Source organism: Phaethon lepturus, unplaced genomic scaffold (assembly GCF_000687285.1).
Source record: "Phaethon lepturus isolate BGI_N335 unplaced genomic scaffold, ASM68728v1 scaffold43489, whole genome shotgun sequence".
Classification (NCBI taxonomy): domain Eukaryota; kingdom Metazoa; phylum Chordata; class Aves; order Phaethontiformes; family Phaethontidae; genus Phaethon; species Phaethon lepturus.
Window position 1 is genome coordinate 18,633 of NW_010562139.1, and position 17,778 is coordinate 36,410.

At 37.5% G+C, this 17,778-nt stretch overlaps 1 protein-coding gene across 1 annotated transcript; it reads right to left on the reverse strand.

The window, feature by feature from the left end:
* Nucleotides 1-2,680: 2,680 nt before the first annotated feature.
* PWWP2A (PWWP domain containing 2A) lies at nt 2,681-11,676 on the reverse strand. The gene is made up of 3 exons (XM_010294179.1): nt 11,608-11,676; nt 8,865-8,869; nt 2,681-5,247 (listed from the first exon to the last, which is right to left on the reverse strand). The coding sequence occupies exons 1-3, from the start codon at nt 11,674-11,676 to the stop codon at nt 3,567-3,569; spliced, it is 1,755 nt and encodes a 584-aa protein (XP_010292481.1). The 3' UTR covers nt 2,681-3,566.
* Nucleotides 11,677-17,778: the final 6,102 nt, after the last annotated feature.

Below are 17,778 nucleotides of genomic sequence, written 5' to 3' on the forward strand. Positions count from 1 at the left end.
TCATATAATCAGAGATTATTATCTCATTAAAGTGTTGACATAAAATTACAACTCTGATTAGAAAAATAACAAATATTTGTTAAATTTCCTGTAGAACTCCGCTTCAGAGACATATAAGCATTTCACATTTGCTTCTAGCTTTACTCATGAAGCAATCACACCTTCAAACACTCCTGTTAAAGGAAATTATTTATAAGTTTTGGAATAACTACTCTTTCTCAAAATGTTTTCACTGAAGCTAAAGATCTTCAAAGGAAAAGTAGGCTTGTACTAGAAACTCATCACCACCTGTCACACCTTCCCCCCTAAATTGAAAGATCATACATATTCAACAACTACACTGAGGAATTTCATTAATTCAAAAAAGACATCATTTGCAATTTATTAAGCTGATCGAAAGCTAACAGTCACTCTTTCTGCTGATGTTTGTCTTCTCAAGACACAGGCTGCTTGCAACAGTTGCACAGCTTAATTACAGAGATGCACTATCCTGGCACTGTACAGGCGTGCTCCTGTCACGAGTTATTTTATAAGTCATTTAAACTGTCAAGCTAACTCAGAGATGGTAGATGTGTACCCAACTGCAAGAACCGTCATCCCCACTCCAAGTGTGGGCATTGCTGGGAGCAGATAGGCACGTACAAGTGTGGGGGGTTTTGCAGCTTATAACTAAAACAGCACTAAGCTTTGGCCAAGTCTTCAAAGATAATCTACATGCAGCATCCACACTGCCATAATCAAGGTTACTTAACTGAAACCAGACTTTACATTAAGCCAAATATTTTCTCCACTGTAAACTCTGTTATATCTAGAGTGTTAGCTACTTCAGAGTGAAAGGAAAAACATGAATGGGGTATTTTTAACCTAATGTAACATGGTGGTATTAAAAAAAAAAAAAATCTGTTTTCAGACCTGTTAAGGCTGAAGTGATAATGCACATTCACTATAAAACTTAGGAAAGACTTCTTAAAAGACTGATCAACTACAAATCAAAACCAAGACTCTTTAAATGCCTTTCATAAACAGTTCTTTTGAACATAAAACAATCTAAAGAAAAAAAACCCCTCTCCCACCTTGCCAATGAACACCTGAGCAAACTTTGACTATGTATGCTTTAGTACTATTCTAAATCTATATAAATTAAGAGATAAGAGTACAAAGCTTCCAGGTCTTTTAAAGAAAAAAAAAATAACAATATAAATATTGATTTCACCACTACCTGGCTCAGAACAACTAACTTGCAACCAGTTCACTTGAGCTGCTAGATCTCAAGGAACTAGTGCAGACATCTAAATCACGTTGTATGGGTTCTTGACTTCAAGAAGCATTCTGCTTTAATAACAAAGTACGGCTTATTGACTTAGAGTAACTATTTCTGTTTGCAGGAAAGAATACATAGAAGAGAAACAGGATTTTTTTTTTCCACATTATGAAATTTATTGTGTGTTTATCACATTCAAAAAGCATTGACCAGTGGGGGTTTTTTTGTAACTGTTAGAATGCCAAGGTAAAGCTGGTATATTCGGAAGCTTAATTAGCACCTAACAGAGATGACCGTAAACTTGAGGAAAATTTGAACAGCCATTTATTTGACACTTTAGACTTCCAATAGTTCTGTGGGCACAACAGAATGATTTTAAAAGGTAAAAAGAAATTGAATGCTTTGGAAAGACCAGACACTATAATGAACATACGAAATTTAATCTTAAGAGTTAAAAATATTTTAAGGGTTTGATGATTAAATCCTTACCCCCATTTTCATGTCTGTTTAAAATCTAATTTGAGTCTAAGCTTAAATTTTAACAGCTGTCATGATTGCCTACATGGGCAATTATGGAAAAAACAGGACGAAAACCGCTTTGGGATGAACACTGAGAGATTCTTCACAAGGCATTGCAAGGCTGAAACAGGAGTGGGTTGGAGAAGAGACAGTAATTCACATGGTCAGATAAGGACCAAAACTAGAAGGAAACAAAAAAAAAAATGTAAAGTCAGTTGCATGAAAATGCCCCAACATTGAGCAAAAGACATGCAAGAAAAGTTGAAGTAGCAGTGGAGAGTGGGTCTGATTAGGTTTTGATGGATGGAAAAAACTGAAAACATTTCCCCACTGTATAAGTGACATTATCCAGTCTTTATTCAAATATATGGAACAAAATCTAATTAAGGGAGAAATTTGATAAACTTTACAGAAAGCCCTCTACAGAGCTAGTTTTGAAACAAAAGGGACAGATAATTGCTAATCTCAAAATTAAGACTGAAGTATACCGGTAGTACTTTACAGCAAGCAGTTATCTTTAAGAATGCGTGAAAAAGGACAAATTTACTTTTTAAAAGGGTGTCCTCTAAATACGGCATACATATAAAGTACTCTAACATCCTGGACTTTTTTCAAAGCTTTTTGAGAAACACACACAAATAATTCAGATTTAGTCAATTTTATTTACAGTTTGTTTTTTTACATTTCAGAGCATTACACAATTACATATTCTCATTTTCTGACCTGCAAACAGATACCTTAAACGGAAATATTAAAAAAATGAAGTTAGATACATCCAAAATGCAACAATTACACATCTGACAATTCACAAAGTGTAATTTACTAGGACGTATCCTAAGAATTTAGGAACAACCAGTCAGGAGAAAATCTGACCAATTTCAGCAATCAATTATTTACACATTCAAAACAAAGCCTCTCTTAATCTAAACCTCCAGGCAAATGGCCTGAAAGATTTCTTCAGGAAGAAAGACCAGAAGTTATGATTCACACCTATGCAGCATTAACAGCCCTTGATCCCAAATACTGAGCGACTTCTCAGCTTTGTCTTAGAGCTACAGGCATCCCTCTCAGCTTCTCAGACCCTGAAGTGTTATATTTGTGCCCCCATGTGCATAGAAAGGCTGAGTGTTTAAGTGGTCACTACGATAAAACCCCATTTAACCTGGTCTTTAAGTTACATGAATTCTTCTTCCTTAAAAGTTTCTGCAAGTCTTGTAATGCCATTTAAACTGGCCTATGGATTGGGGCATGCCTCCTTAAGATGTTTAAGCATGCTTTGAACCAATTTGCACTGGCCAGACTAAATACATTAGAGACTATTTAAAATAATTTTTAAAGACCATTTAGACAAGGCTTACATTTCTACACTTCCCTGATGGGCCACCTAAAAAAAAAAAAAGTCACAGCTACTACTTTCATCCCTTGTGTTAACCCTTTGCCACACAGCAACTAGTTATATACTGGGTAGAAACTACTAAAAAATTCCCTGCAAATAAGCTGCCTTTCAGCTGAGGCTATGGCTCCTATGCATTGGGTGTTTGAGGAGTTTTTCTTTAAAAAAAATTCTCACTTGAAAAATACTGAAGTTCTCACTTTAGGCTAATTTTGATTGCATGTTCAATTTGTTTAACTGTCAAGAAACTGCTACAAATGGAACAACTTTTGTATAAAAAGAGCAATCAACCGAGTGCAACTTCTGACTTAGCAAGTCCTTCATGGTAGTTCTCTAACTAGGCTATGAATTTTGTGGAGCCTCCAAATTTCTTGCCTACCTTACTTTCCATGTTCACGTTTCAAACTGCGTCAGCAGGGCCCGAACTTCGGGAGTCAGCTGCTTAGCAGCCTTAGCTGCCTCTGTGACAGCCTTGCGGTAAAGACCCTTTCTCTTCTTATTAAAACGCAACTGGAAGCTTTCTAAAAAGGGGGATAGTTGTGCAAGAGCAAGAAAAGATGTTGTTGTGGAGCCAAACCATGAGATACGAGCCTCCTGTCGAACTAAAAGGCCGTTATCTTTCCGGCTCACAGTTATGGTAAGAATACGGGCTGGCCACCAAGGGAAGCCATAAATCTTGGCCCAAACAATGTCCCCTACACATACGGTCCTGCCATCTGGTGTGACACATTTAGAGACGTTTTTGGAAAAGACTTCTGTTTTCAAGGAATTACTGAGCTTTTTCTCTTCCTTTGAAGAGGAGGAGGAGGAGGAAGGTGCATGCATGCTGCCTGGAGGAAAATCAAAGCTTTCAGTAGAGCTACACTCAGAGTTGGTAGATTTCAAATCATCTGTGCTATCACTACTACAAACTGATGCACTGGAAGAGTCAGATTTCTTTTGATTAAGGGTCATGTAAACCGTTATATTGCTTTTGCTGCCTCTCTTGCCCAGTGTCTGGTGTTCATCCTGATCAACAGTTACATGCACTTCACTTGTGTCCTGAACCTCACTGCTGGCCTCTTCAGGGCCTTCTGAGGGGCTCTGATTTTCTGAAGGGGCCTCACCTGCTGAGCGGGTGGAGGAGCAGCGAGACTGGGGCTTAGTTGCCATCTTGCCACTCCGTATTTTCTCAAGTCCTGTCTTGAGAGAAGAGTCATTTTCTTCATTCCGATACCTTTGTGGCTTTAAACGCAATCGGGGTGGGAGGGAACCTGAGCTGGTGTTCTGAAGACGCCGTGTGAAGTGGACCTTTGAATGTGCATTTTTGGAAGAGGAGGTTGCACTCTGCTTCTTTTGTGCCTTTTCTTTGGCCATTTTCAAGACTTCCCGAGCTTTTGCATGATCCATGTTTTTGCTCTGGAGAACTTTTTTCGTATTTAACTGCGCTTTTGAAGTATTTGCTTGTGCGGAAACTTTAACTACTCTGCTTCTGCTGTGGGCAATATTTGAAACCTTGACCACAGCATTCCTTTTCTGGCTTTCATTTTGGCTTTTTCCATCCACTTTATGGTCAGTCTTAAGTTTTTTATTCACAGTAGTCACACTCTCATTTCTTCGTTTTTTATTATCCTCATATTTTGAAGAGTCATTTGCATTGCCACCTTTTTTAATTTCCTTTTTTTCTGCAACAACACTGTTTTTGCACTTGTCACATAAGACCTGCCGGGGTCGTAGTTTGATAGCATTCATGATAGAAGTGGGTTCCTCCCTGTACATTTTACGCTTGGGCCGCTTAATTTTCCGGGGTGGAGGCTGAGGTATTGACTGGTTATACGTGTCCCTGATAAACAAAGGAGGAGGATATGGTGCTCCCTCATGAAAGAGAGGAGGTGGTTTAGAAGTCCATAGGCTTTTAGCTATGCTAGGTTCTGATGGCTGCGTGAGAGAAGAGTCATCAGGGACTGCAGCATTAGATTCACGCTTCACCTGTGCCTCATCTTGGAATGGTTTACTTTGGAGCTGCATGGCTTCAGGTTTATCCTTGTATTCCCTTTTAGGAAATATGGTCACAGGGATTCCATGGGGTCCAAACCTTAAAGAGAAAAAAAAAAAAAATTAAAGGTTTTGAAGAATCTTTTGCTACATTTTTTAAAAAGCATTTGAAAACCTGCCCACATTATGTAGCCACCATTTGAACGACATGAGTCCCAGGAAAATTAAAGCTTCATATCTAGCCTTATGGTAAGCTTTGAAAAAGCAGGATACAAAAACCAAGTCGGTAGAGAACGTGAAATGCACAACTTCACTTATAATCAGTTTCTCTTGCATCCACAAGGTGCCCTGAAAACATAACAAAAAGTATCACCTAGACACAGCAGCAGCAGAATTAACTTTGTACTTTTAGAAAATTCTTATAGACATACAAACTACACACATCCTCATCAACTCCAAATCTACCCAAGATTAATTACCATACTAAATCAACTTACGTGAAGAACGCATCTTCAGTAACTTTTAGAAAATTCTTCCATTTTTAGCACAGCACAAAAGGCTGGAATATATTTCAGATTTAATCAAGGCAAATATGGACTACATAAATACTTGCATTGAACATCATGCACCACCATTCTTCATCCACAAAAGATTAGCACTTGATCATCTGACGCATTACAGCCCAAAACTTGCTAGCCTATCAGTTTGAGTTTTTTTCCAGCAAAACTACCCTTATTTCACAGTATACCCATTCCTCCCTGTTTTGTGAGCAAACAATATTTCAAACCTTTGCTTACTTTTCTTCAGACAGTTCTAGATATCTGCTGCCCCATTTGACATGCACAGGACTTCTCATCATCCTGATCAGCTCCAAGAGAGAGAATGAAAAATCCTAGCATGACTTAGGCATTAGCTCAACTTTCCTGTAGTAACAGAAGTAGCATGTTGCCTAACAGGTAACCAATACTTTCTGCAAAGGGTTGTGCTGAGGGAAACATTTTATCAGTTTGCAAAGCCTTATGCTTGCCTTCTCAAGAGAGGAAATAAAATGATACACACATTCATTTTACAACAATGTATTTTTCAATCCCCAGAGCAGGGCAGGAGGGATTACAAACCCTTGTTTAACCTTCCTTCTGTTTAACTCCACAACCTACCAGTGAGCTGAGGAACCAGCCTCACACAGAGCTGTCACCAGGCTGTTCACTGCTCTCAAACTCTGCCCGACTCCAGCTCACATACATAAACTAGTGTTTGGCTTATATTAGTCAGTATTTTAACAAGTTTGACCTTAATGCAGTAACACCACGATAGGCAACATTGCAATTCAAATGCCAAATCATCCCTTTTGAATCACTAAACAAACACCATTGTGTTTATCCCACCCCACCTGACAGGATAATGAAGTAATTACCCCAGATTTGTCCCCAGGTTAATGCTAGTTCATGTTGCACTGCAGCTGCTCAACTGCAACATCCTCTTAAATGACTGAACTCGAGTTTATTTACAATCTACAGTTGCCTCTCAACTGAAGATAAATGCTGAATACTGGCCTGTTTTCCATTCACACTCCTGCAAGAAACAAGCAATTTATACAAGTGCCTACATGTTGGCTTTATTCCTTCAAAATTGCTTGGAAAAAATGTCATCATATGTGTTAGAAGATTCTTTACACTGTCACCAACAAAGCCATCACTTGTTTGTCCTTTTGCTTATCTGTTAAGACTCTTTTTACACTTAAAAGTTGCAACTGAAGCAAACAACCCATCCAAGATTAAATTATCCATCCAGTTTGCACTTCATTACAAAAGGAGAACAGAAACAGCAGACAACCTAAGCAAGGGGCAAACAAACAATTTTGTCATCATAAAAAAAAGAAGGGAAGCTGAACACATGACAATTTACAGTTTAGTATCAACATGGGCACTGCTGTTACCCTACAGTTTGGTACTGTTACATTCGTACCTTTGAACTCTGGAGACAGAGGCAAGAGACCAGGTGGGCAGCTGGAACAGTTTGGTCCCTATCCATAGGCTGATAAGTGCTCTTTACCACAAAATATCCCTCCACCCCACAAAAGTTCGTTTTTGAGGTTTGGACCCACTCCAGTTGAATTCCACACGTCCCTCCAGAAATAAGCAGCATAACTAAATGCAGTCTCCTGCACTAGTGAAGGCTAGAGTGAATTATAAACATTTAGCAGCTGATACAGGCTTTCTCCAGCCTATAGTCTGGCATTAAACCACAAGCGACTCACTTATAACTAAGTTTTAAGTTCCCTAAGTCCCAGAAGTCCACCAAGTGTAAAGAAGTTGCTTTTCCACAAACACTTTTCCTTCCACTAAGGATTAAGAGCAAGTTATTCAATTCCAAGTAGGGCTTTAAAATAAACCATCACCTGATAATAATTAAATTAGCAATATTTTCAGTGTTACTTGCATCAAGAACCTCAGTTTCAAGTGCAACAAGATCCAGATCCCTTCTTTCACCACCTGATAAAGATTACAGGATTTGGAAAGAAGTTAATTTACTGGAAGAGTCGAGAACAAGACAGGGCAAGGTCTCTGCTGTGTAAATTTCAATCCCAGACAAACCACAAAAGTAGAACCAGACAATAGTGTGACATCAAATAAGCGAAACCCATGCAGAAGAACATCTCTTAGAACTCTTTTCACTGTCTCAGGAACAGCATTTCCTAGCCCCTCACAAGACATTTCCATGCCATGCATACTGGTCCAATGCACCAGCCTTTCTTCTAGAAAAGACATTTATGCTGACTCCATGTTCAGAAATTAACAGTGACCAGAGAAGAAGAGGACTGCAAGGAGGTTCTCCAGAAGGATCCCATTTAATTACTTCATCTCTCTTTTCCTAGATTTTGTTCTACTGCCTCACAAGAAAAGTCAGCATGATTAGGACTCCAAATGCATAAAAAAGTCTAACAGAAAGCTCCACACATGACTGATACCGTGAAGGCATCAAAGATTAATACCGCACCTTAGACTATCCTTTCCCTCAAGCACCTGTGTAATACTCAGGCCAAACAGCTGAAGAACAGGAAAGCTGAAGTGGAATTTTTATCTAAGATGCAAACCTGTTTTAGTAAGACACAAACCAATCCAGACTGAATCTCTGAAGCCAGAGTCTGTCTCACAAAAGGTACTGTTTTAACAAATGAACTAGACTCTTCTGCCCTGTCTACCTAACAATTAATGAACTGTAGAATTAGAGAACATTCATGCATATCATCTAGTGACAGTTATGGAAGAGCAAATGAGACACTATTCCTGTAAATGATGCGTCAATACAGAAAAAGACCTGACTATTCAAGATATAGTCCTCTTGAAGTACAAGATAAATTTGGTAAGCCCAGGGACTGAATATTACTTCCAACAGCTGAGTGTATGGTGCCTTCTCTTTGGTTGTCATCCAACAGTAAGTTGCATCCATAAACATTCATTTTTAAATTATATTTGTTTCCTCCTTGGCAAATGAAGTTCTCCAGCCATGCAACTTGAAAGAACAATATGAAAATTAAGAAGAGAACAATGGGAGAAAAATTTAGCAATGAAACAGTAAATTATACAGGAGAGAATGAAGACAAAGAGCAAGGTAAGAAGAAAGCAAAGGCAAAACAAAGAATGGCCTATTTTTCTTAAGGGAAGCAGTGAGTGAAGATGTGATCTTAACAAATCTCTCCAAGACAAGGCATGACACAGCATCTAATTAGTTCAACAGTGAACACAAGTATTTTTTGCATATACTAGAATTTCAACCCCTGCTTCTCATACGATCACAATAATAATTTTTGTTACACCAAATACACATTTGAAATAGCTAGGAGTGCCACATGTATGTAGGTCAGGCATAAAAGTTGCAAAAGCTAGCATTTGGTTCATCTACTACAGAGATTACGATGGACTAAAAGGCTACCATAGAAAAAAAGGTTAAAAATCCAAGCAACAGAACTCAGCTGTATCATGAGATTTACCGATCCACATTTCAGTCAATGACTGGGCAGTAGAAGATCATCTCTTGAAAGAGACCATTTTAGTTACGCTCAGTGATACTACCTACACATTTCATCTGTCACATGTTACACATCTAAGTACTATAAAGAATTGCCTTGTCTTTATTCTAACTACTTTTTTTTTTAAATATATTGATCCCGAGTATCACCTGTCCCTATTATTATATCACTTTCCTCCAAAAAAGGCTATTCTTGGAAAGACATATTCCAGTTACTGTTTGCTTAAAAAAATATAAAAAATAAGAAAATAAGTTCTAGCTGTTCATTGTACAGCCCACTCATGCATAAAATACAGTTCTACCTCAGAGTATCACTTAAAAGAACAGAAGGATTCATTGATGGGGAATCGAAAATTGAAGTGTTAGGAAAACCAAAGTAAGAAATAGATATTTCAACCTAATTTAGGGCAGTTTTGGAAAGCAGTGCACTGCTGCTTCATACCTATGCAAAATTAGAACCAGTTTTCCATGTTGCCAGCTTCCTCTCCTGTAAAGGTGTCCTGCCTCTTTTTTGCTTTGAAAAGGCACCTCTAAAAGATAAGACAGTTGAGACCCATCGTAAGAAACTTATCTCCAAGAACTTTTGTAAGTAACCTGAGCAATCAGTAGGATCTAATCATATTCCTGCTATACATATCACTTCAATATACATATGCATTAAAGACATAAATAGCAATAGGAATATCAGGGACTATATTTAAATAAGAGACTAATGGGGTAGATGAGATCAATTCTGGCAGACCAGTGATCTTTACACTGAGAAGAGCTTTCAATTAACTAGGGTATGCAGAGATAGAAATATGATAAAAACAGTCAGGTTTTATTTCCACGGTTTGTCATAGACATGGCATCTTTTGAAATTATGTAAAAGCTAGTTTGGGTATCAAATCTAGAAGCCTGTCACTTAAAGCCATATAGATTTGTATTACAGATATGTAAACTTAAGCACTTTAAGCAAAGTACAAAAAAAAAATTGTTTTCAAATCTAAATTCTATAGCAGAATTACTACAATTAATACATATTACTGTGTGATTTGTGTGCCAAACACAGCACAGAGTATTTAAAAAAAAACAAACAAGAGATAAGGAACAAATCCCATTTAAATTCATAACTGTATGTACATAAACATCTAAACAATACGTCCCGGGGGCAAAGTGTTTTATGCTACTATGTGAAGTCTTAAGGTCTCATCTTTAGCCTCCAATGTCTAACTTTTACTCCTCTATTAAAAGAAACAAAAATGAAAAAGCACAGTGCTCTGCCAAGAAGAGTCAAAGGAGAGAACCCACTGAACCAGTTCAGAAGTATTTCACATTTGTCTGCGAACACACTGAATTAACATCAACAAAGCACAGTAACCTCCAGTGTTGTGATAAGTGTTAAATCAAGTCTATTGTAAATTATTGTGATCAAAACTCATCTTCACCACTAAATCAGACTACAGTAATCTCTGACTACCTTTTTATGCATCGCTCTTGTACTCAGTATCATCCTTAGTGTTTTGCAAAAGCCAAGACAAGAAACAACTTCAGTGATTTTTATTGCATGAATAAAAGTTCGAAGACTCTGAATGCTGAGAGTATAATAATACGCTGAAATAATACAGAACTAAGTATATATATTTCATGTGTGTATCTAAACTGAGGGTTTAAATTATAATATTCAATGTAATGAACAATTAGATCATAGCTATTTGAACACAAAGTATTTCAGAACTCCTCAAAATAAGCTGTATTCAAAACACAAATTATGCAATAACCTATTTTTAATATATGATTTACTTGATGTGATGAAGTGCAATATGGAACACATTGCTTCAAGCAGCAGGCACCTTACTGAAAAAGGCATACACAGAAGCCAAATTATCAACTCAATGATTTACCTCCTGAGCAATGTAACAGTAGGCTAAATAGACTTGAAAAATGCGTATTTCACTTAGAGCTCTAAAAACATGGCAAAGGACTGCAGTCTAAGTGACTCTTTGGAAATAACACATCATCAAGAATAGATATTGCCTCACCATCACAAACTCTCAGCACCAAGAAAAATGTGGTTAAAGATATGATTAGTTCAAATTAAGTAACATGTGACAATCCACATCTAAGCAAACTAGTAGGAAGCTTACATACTCAAAGACTTTTACTAACTAATGTTAAGCTTAGTGTTTTTCAAGCAGGTACACTTGCCTGAAATCCACCTTCTTGTTTCTGGCACACTTGCAAGACCGAGGAAAGACCAGAGGAGGGTATGTGTGGAATTGAGTTTGAAAGACTGTCTCAAGAAAGCTGGTTAGGAATATCCAAGCTGATTTCAATCATTCCTAACCACTGTCATCTGGGTCTCCTACTGCTATCTCTATCCAAGTGGAAACCAGCAAATGGACACCAAACAATGCGCAAATATACCAAAGGCTGTATTAGCTCAGAGTACACCTCTCCATGGAGTTAGAACCCCTTTGAATGGCTTCATCTTCCAGGAAACTGAATCACGGAAGCCCATGTAGTCAGGATGCTGACACAGACTATGAAGAATTATCCACTGTAGAGACAGAAGAATCTCTAAGTTGATAAACCTGAAGAATACACAGGTGGTCCCCTAATCACTGCTTTCCCCCACAGAAGTGGGAAGACATCCCTTGTCTTTTCATTGAAAAGAATTTACAGGTGAATTCACAGAATTTCCTTCAGTTTTCTGTAACTTGGAGCTCTATCAAGGATATAAAAGTACACTTTAGAAGACAGAATGCTTTAAGTTTAGGCTTCCTGCTAACTACCATAATTTTATTAGCATGCTTATAAAGCTGAAATTCTTTTTAAACTGAAATTATCTTTTCATTTTTATATCTGTTGTCATTATTAGTTTCAAGTGTCAGTTGAATTTTAAAGTAGATGCTTTGCTGATACATTTGGGAGTGTTACACAATTACAAAATTTTATGATTAAGATAAAATAACTTCAATATAGACCTCAAGATCATCCATATACCAGTCAGACCCAAGACTCATGGAAAAGAATTACACCATTTATTAATGGATGAAATTTAAGCCAATTCAATATCAAGATGGCCAAGATTCATCAGTCCCATAACAGTGCAAAGAAAAAATATTTAAAGCATACTGAAAATTTGACCTCCATCCTCTGTCTCTCAACACTTCAAGTCAAGTCAAGCTACTCTTAGAAAGCAATGGCAATGCACACTGTTGGAATACAGAAAAGCATACCATAAAAGAACAGTTGAACAATCATCTGTTGCATCACAGTCCAACAAAGAACAGTAGTAGACTACAGCTACTTTAGGAAAGTTTGAGGCACAACCCATAGATGCCCTATTTACCAGCAAGATTAGAGCTTACTGATTTGAGAAAGGGAAAAGTCAACACTCCTTGTTGCTCAAAATCAGAAGCAGATTGGCAAGTGTTTTCAGTATAAGCAGCATCTTTAACATGCTTCATACCTATATTAGCAAAATCCTAAAAGCTAGTGCAGTTTTGTTAGCCATTTTCACTTTCCAAGTGGAAACTTGGAAATGAGTGAGCCTTTCAGAAAGCATTTGGTAAGTGACCACAAATAACTCAATAAAGTTTTGGATGTAGATAGAGACACAAGAGACACTATTTTCATGTAGAAGCTGAAACATTACAAAATCATAGAAAAAATTTAGATTGAAGGCAATATCACAAGGTTTTCTTCTGATCCAACCCTGTCCTCTAAGTGGGGCTAAATTTGATGCTATACCATTCAATATTACCTCTGTCAGTCACAAGCAAGGTATATGTAATTTACCGCCTTAACCACACACACACACACACACATCACACCTATACTTCCAGTGTTCTGGGAATAAACGCAAATATCAAAGAACTCTTATGACTGTTCCTTAAAAGCTAGAATTTTACCAAGCCCCTTTACACATCTGAGAAACAACAAAAGAAAACAGGTGATGCATTGTAGGATGACCTTGCAAACTGAGTGTAAGTTAAAAAAAAAAAAGAACCAAAAAACAAACCCAGCAAAAACCCAGCCCAACAAAAACCCACAATCCACATAACCCTGAGTAACAGACATTTCTTTACTGTTGAGAACGTGTATCATAGAACATCAGTACTTCTATAGAATTTAAACCTTCCCCAGACAAGGACAACCAAATGTTATTGCTATTTATTAAGTTATTAGCAAAAGAGAACTTAAGAACAGGGAGAAACATGCCACTTTTTTTCAAGTAAGACTTCTGCTGTTTCCTTCTCACATCAGCAGATCTTGATTTTCTCAACTTGGGAGTACCTTTTTTCCCCCTCCCACTTTTCTTGGCGTATATGGTTACAACACACTAGATTCATCCTGCAGAGTCTACACCAACATAATGCAAGCATACATAGACCATAAGTTTCAAGAAGTGTTTAACTTAAATGATTTAAAAATCTAACATGTTCTGCAGATTAAGACAATGTGAGCTAGGGAACGGACGCAAGTTCATTATTTATCCTTATTCTTTTGCAGTAGAAAGTTCAATGAAGAAATTGAGGAAAGCGTAGGATTCAAGAGTCGCCAAGAAAGCAGCAGTTTTCAGTTAGTATTCTAGGACTGTAAGAATTTGAAGCTGTCTATAAAAGTTTATTTTCATCACATAGTTCATGCATACCTTGCTGCCGGAAGTCTTTCCTTATCTTCTACAAACAAACCCCAGTCTACTAGCAATACACTGGGCACCTTTTGGATATCGAAGGCTTTTAGGTAACAAAACTTTTTGCTCCCCTTTTCCCCCCTCAAGAACTATTACAATCACACACAAGTCAGAATGAAAATAGGTTAGAGAAAAAGACAATAGGAAGACACGTGTCCACCACATCTGTAGGATTAGAAGGAAAATTTTAGTCAAATTAAACTTACTTATTAATTTGTTATTTAAACTTACAAATTAAACACTTACCAAAAAAAAAAAAAGCCATAAAAAGTCCAAGTCCTGACTGTTGGCAAAACAACATAAATTTAATCCCCCTCTTCCCCTTAATCTTTGGGAAGGGGAAAGAAAAAAAATTGCAGAAATAATTATCCTCTCTCCAGAAGAGCAAACTAAAACCAGGACTTCTTAATCCTACATTTTAAGATTCACAAATGCTATACTCATCAGGTATTTCCTTACTGTCTACTTCCTCCAGGTGCAGAGCAAGATTTACACTAATTCTGAGCCAGCAGGTGGCATTAATATCTCATATACTCTAAGCAAACACAGTGTTAGTCAAATGCTGGATACAGGCAAGTTTAAAAATACTATTTAAGCCCCATACCCAACGAGTAGTTTTCAATGACAATTTGTACAATGGCATGGAAAATTAACTACAGTCGTGCATGAAGCATTCTACTATCCACTCTGACAAAATAATACAGGATTGCCTTCTCCTGCCTGCATTTCCCATCTCTCCTATCAGCATGACTCCATCAGGTATCCACTGAGGAACTCTCATCAGAACCTCATCCTAGCATGCAATATGGCACTTTAAAGGTTTATTGCACGAATTAAAAATGTGATCCTACTGTTAAACTTTATTACTACTGTTGCCATTACCTTTTGAGTAACAAAAGTGAGGATACATCCCTCTTTAAATTATGATTTACTGCATAAGAAATTAATTGGGGGACTCAGTAGATGCAAGTTCCTATTTTCTGCTGATTTTCAAAACTTCCTGTGCAGCTGCTGACAGGTACACAAGACTGCCATTAGTACAGGCAGATAAAATACTTCCTTACGTCAAATAAATGTAGGAATAAAGTCCACTGAACACTGAGGTGCTCGTGTTATAAACTCCTAAAAGGACATCCTATTTTACAGGTGGTAGGAGAGGAAGAGGAAATCAAACCTTCAATACAAAGACCACTGACTTCATATCAACTCCACAAGAATAAAATGCAAAGTCAGTGCATCATTTCAACAATGGAAACGGAATTAGGAAAAAAGAAAAAACGAACAACAAAAAAAAAACCCAAAAATTTTAAATTGGAAATATATGGGGATATTTTTGCTTTTATTTCACCTTGAAGTTCAAGTAATTTCAGAACACTTGAGAATGCTAAAAAGAATCCAGTGGACAAGTTTTTAAAACAGTCATTAAAACTTACTCTTAGTACTGTACAGAAGTAGCACCTTCATTACTGTGAAGGAGAAAGCAGAAACTAAGATTCAAAAAGGACTAGGAATTATTTTCTTAAGAGTATATACGAAAACAGTGTTAGCATGTGCAGTGAACACATCAGCCACTTTTTGAAGCTATTGAATGAGTAAATTCTAATACAAAATTTCAATTCTAATTAATAAGAACTGGCAGGCTTAAGATACTGATCCCCTTTGCATTAGGAAAGTTTATAAGATTATCTGCATGGACTTGAATGAGCTAGTGGAGACAACTTTCGGTAACCACCCATCTTCCATACTAGAAATCCCAGTGTTTTTATCTAAATTTAGATGGTTTTGATTTAACCCTACCCTTCCTTTTTCTTTTTTTTTTTTCTTTTTTGTCCAGTGGAAAAACTCATTATAAGAATTCTAGTGCCTGCCACAGATACAGAAAGAAGTTCATGAAAAATGTTAATGTTCTACAAGTCCAGGTACTGCTACACAAAACAATAAACAGGTACAAAGAAAAGCTGAAATCTAAACAGTACTATAATTTAGTCACTTAAAGTCATAAAGTCTAGAATAAAATATAAATCTCGGGCATTTATGTAACACTTGTTTTCTGGTAATTCTTCAGTTTCTTAAAGGTAGCAAGTTCGCTTGCTACTGCATTTCCTGCTCTGAGACACCTGAACAGACACTCCTATTGATCTACAAATATTTACTTGTCACCAGCCAAATGTTATAGACCTTATGTCTAGAAACACAAATCTTCTTGTCCAGGCACTCCGAAAAGCTTGGCTTTTAGAATTTAAATTTTACCTTCTGGATTCTCATGTAACAAGCGCCTCTGAAAGAATCCAAGATCTTATAAACGTTGGTTGGACTTGATGATCTTAAAAAGTCTTTTCCAACCTTAATGATTCTGTGAAGTGGTTCCACTGCATAAGAGAATCTGGGAGTAATAGCACAAGCCTTCATGTACCACTTTTCCACAGTTCTTACTGTGAAGACTTGCCTCAGGGCCTATGCTTAAAGACAGGGCAAATTGAGATGCATGCTTCTACTGAAGCAACAACGCATAAGAAGCAGTTTGCCTGCTACCAATGACCTTTACTGCAACGGACTGCAGTAGATTTGCTGCATGAGAGAAGGATCTTCAGTGCACAAGAAAACCTCAGGCAAATGAGGGTATGTTTGTGGTCAATGTGTGTTTAGTAAGATAGGATCTCTTTCAGGAGTAAGGGAGAAGCTGACATTTTCCTTCTTCACGCATAGACCCCTAAAAGTACAGAAGCACGTGCTTTGTCACCCTGCTAACCAGGGCAATAATATAATTTTGCTAGTATCATTTCAGACCTACAAAAGAATCAATGTTAACTAGCACTACAACTTAAGTCATAATGCCTTCAGGCCTGCTTTGAGACATTTATTATCTCACACTAGAAGTGACTGCAGTTTGCAGATCCCATTTTAGTGCTTGGCTTCAAAAGACAAATTGATAGCTTAGCATTTCAAGCCACAACAATTGACAAATTTAAAAACTTACTCCTATGACATTATCCAGAACTTGGGTTTCAGAAAAGACCTTCTGTTTCAAAAAAAACAACCAAGCAGCTAGGCCCAGGACAAAAGTGCTGGTCCCATAATACTTTTTCTTTTAGAAAGTATTGACAATATTGATATTATTGGAAGTTATTAAACAGCTACAAGTAATGTAAAAGGGACTGATAAAAGATATATGACCAGACATGCCGCTTAAATCTGGAGGAAAGAAGCGCTGCATTTTTTGCATGCCAATTATTTTAAATAACCCTGGTCAAATTTCTTTTTTTTCCTCATGTACTTGCATAGTCCTTATACATCTAGAAAACAAACACTAAGACGAAAAGGTATTTTCACCTGTAAATAATAGGTAGACTGTTTATAAAATATAGTTATCACTGATGACTTCTGGCCTCCCACAAACCCCTTGCTATAGGAAGGCAATGAAAAACGCAAACACCAAACCACACAGTCTAATAAGGCTTTCAGTTATTTTGTGATACATAAGAGTTCCGCCCAAAAAAAGGATATTTAAGAACCAAACTTCACCCCATTCATTGCATACAAGGAGCAATTACTTCAGGACTGTAATAGCCTAGCTTAAAAACCATTATTCTGAAAAATAGCATGTACTGAAAAATAAGGTTACCTAGGCAATGTAAGACACAAGCACATTTGTACAAGGACTGGAATAAATGCCAACGTCTGCAGTTCAGGTCCTTTTTCCCGGGCGGACAGGGATGCTGCAGGCCCAACCTGAATCCCAACCAAGTCAAAAGGATGTGCCCATGTGCTCGCCCCTCTCTCAGCTCGCCCATTTTCTCATTCCCACTCGGGACTACTTGTGTTCAGGACAGCACTACAAACGTGCGGCCAGACAACCGCTGGCCACCGCTCGCACCTGGGAAGGGCCCACTCCCCCTTCCGCGCCTTGAGGCCGGGCGGGGA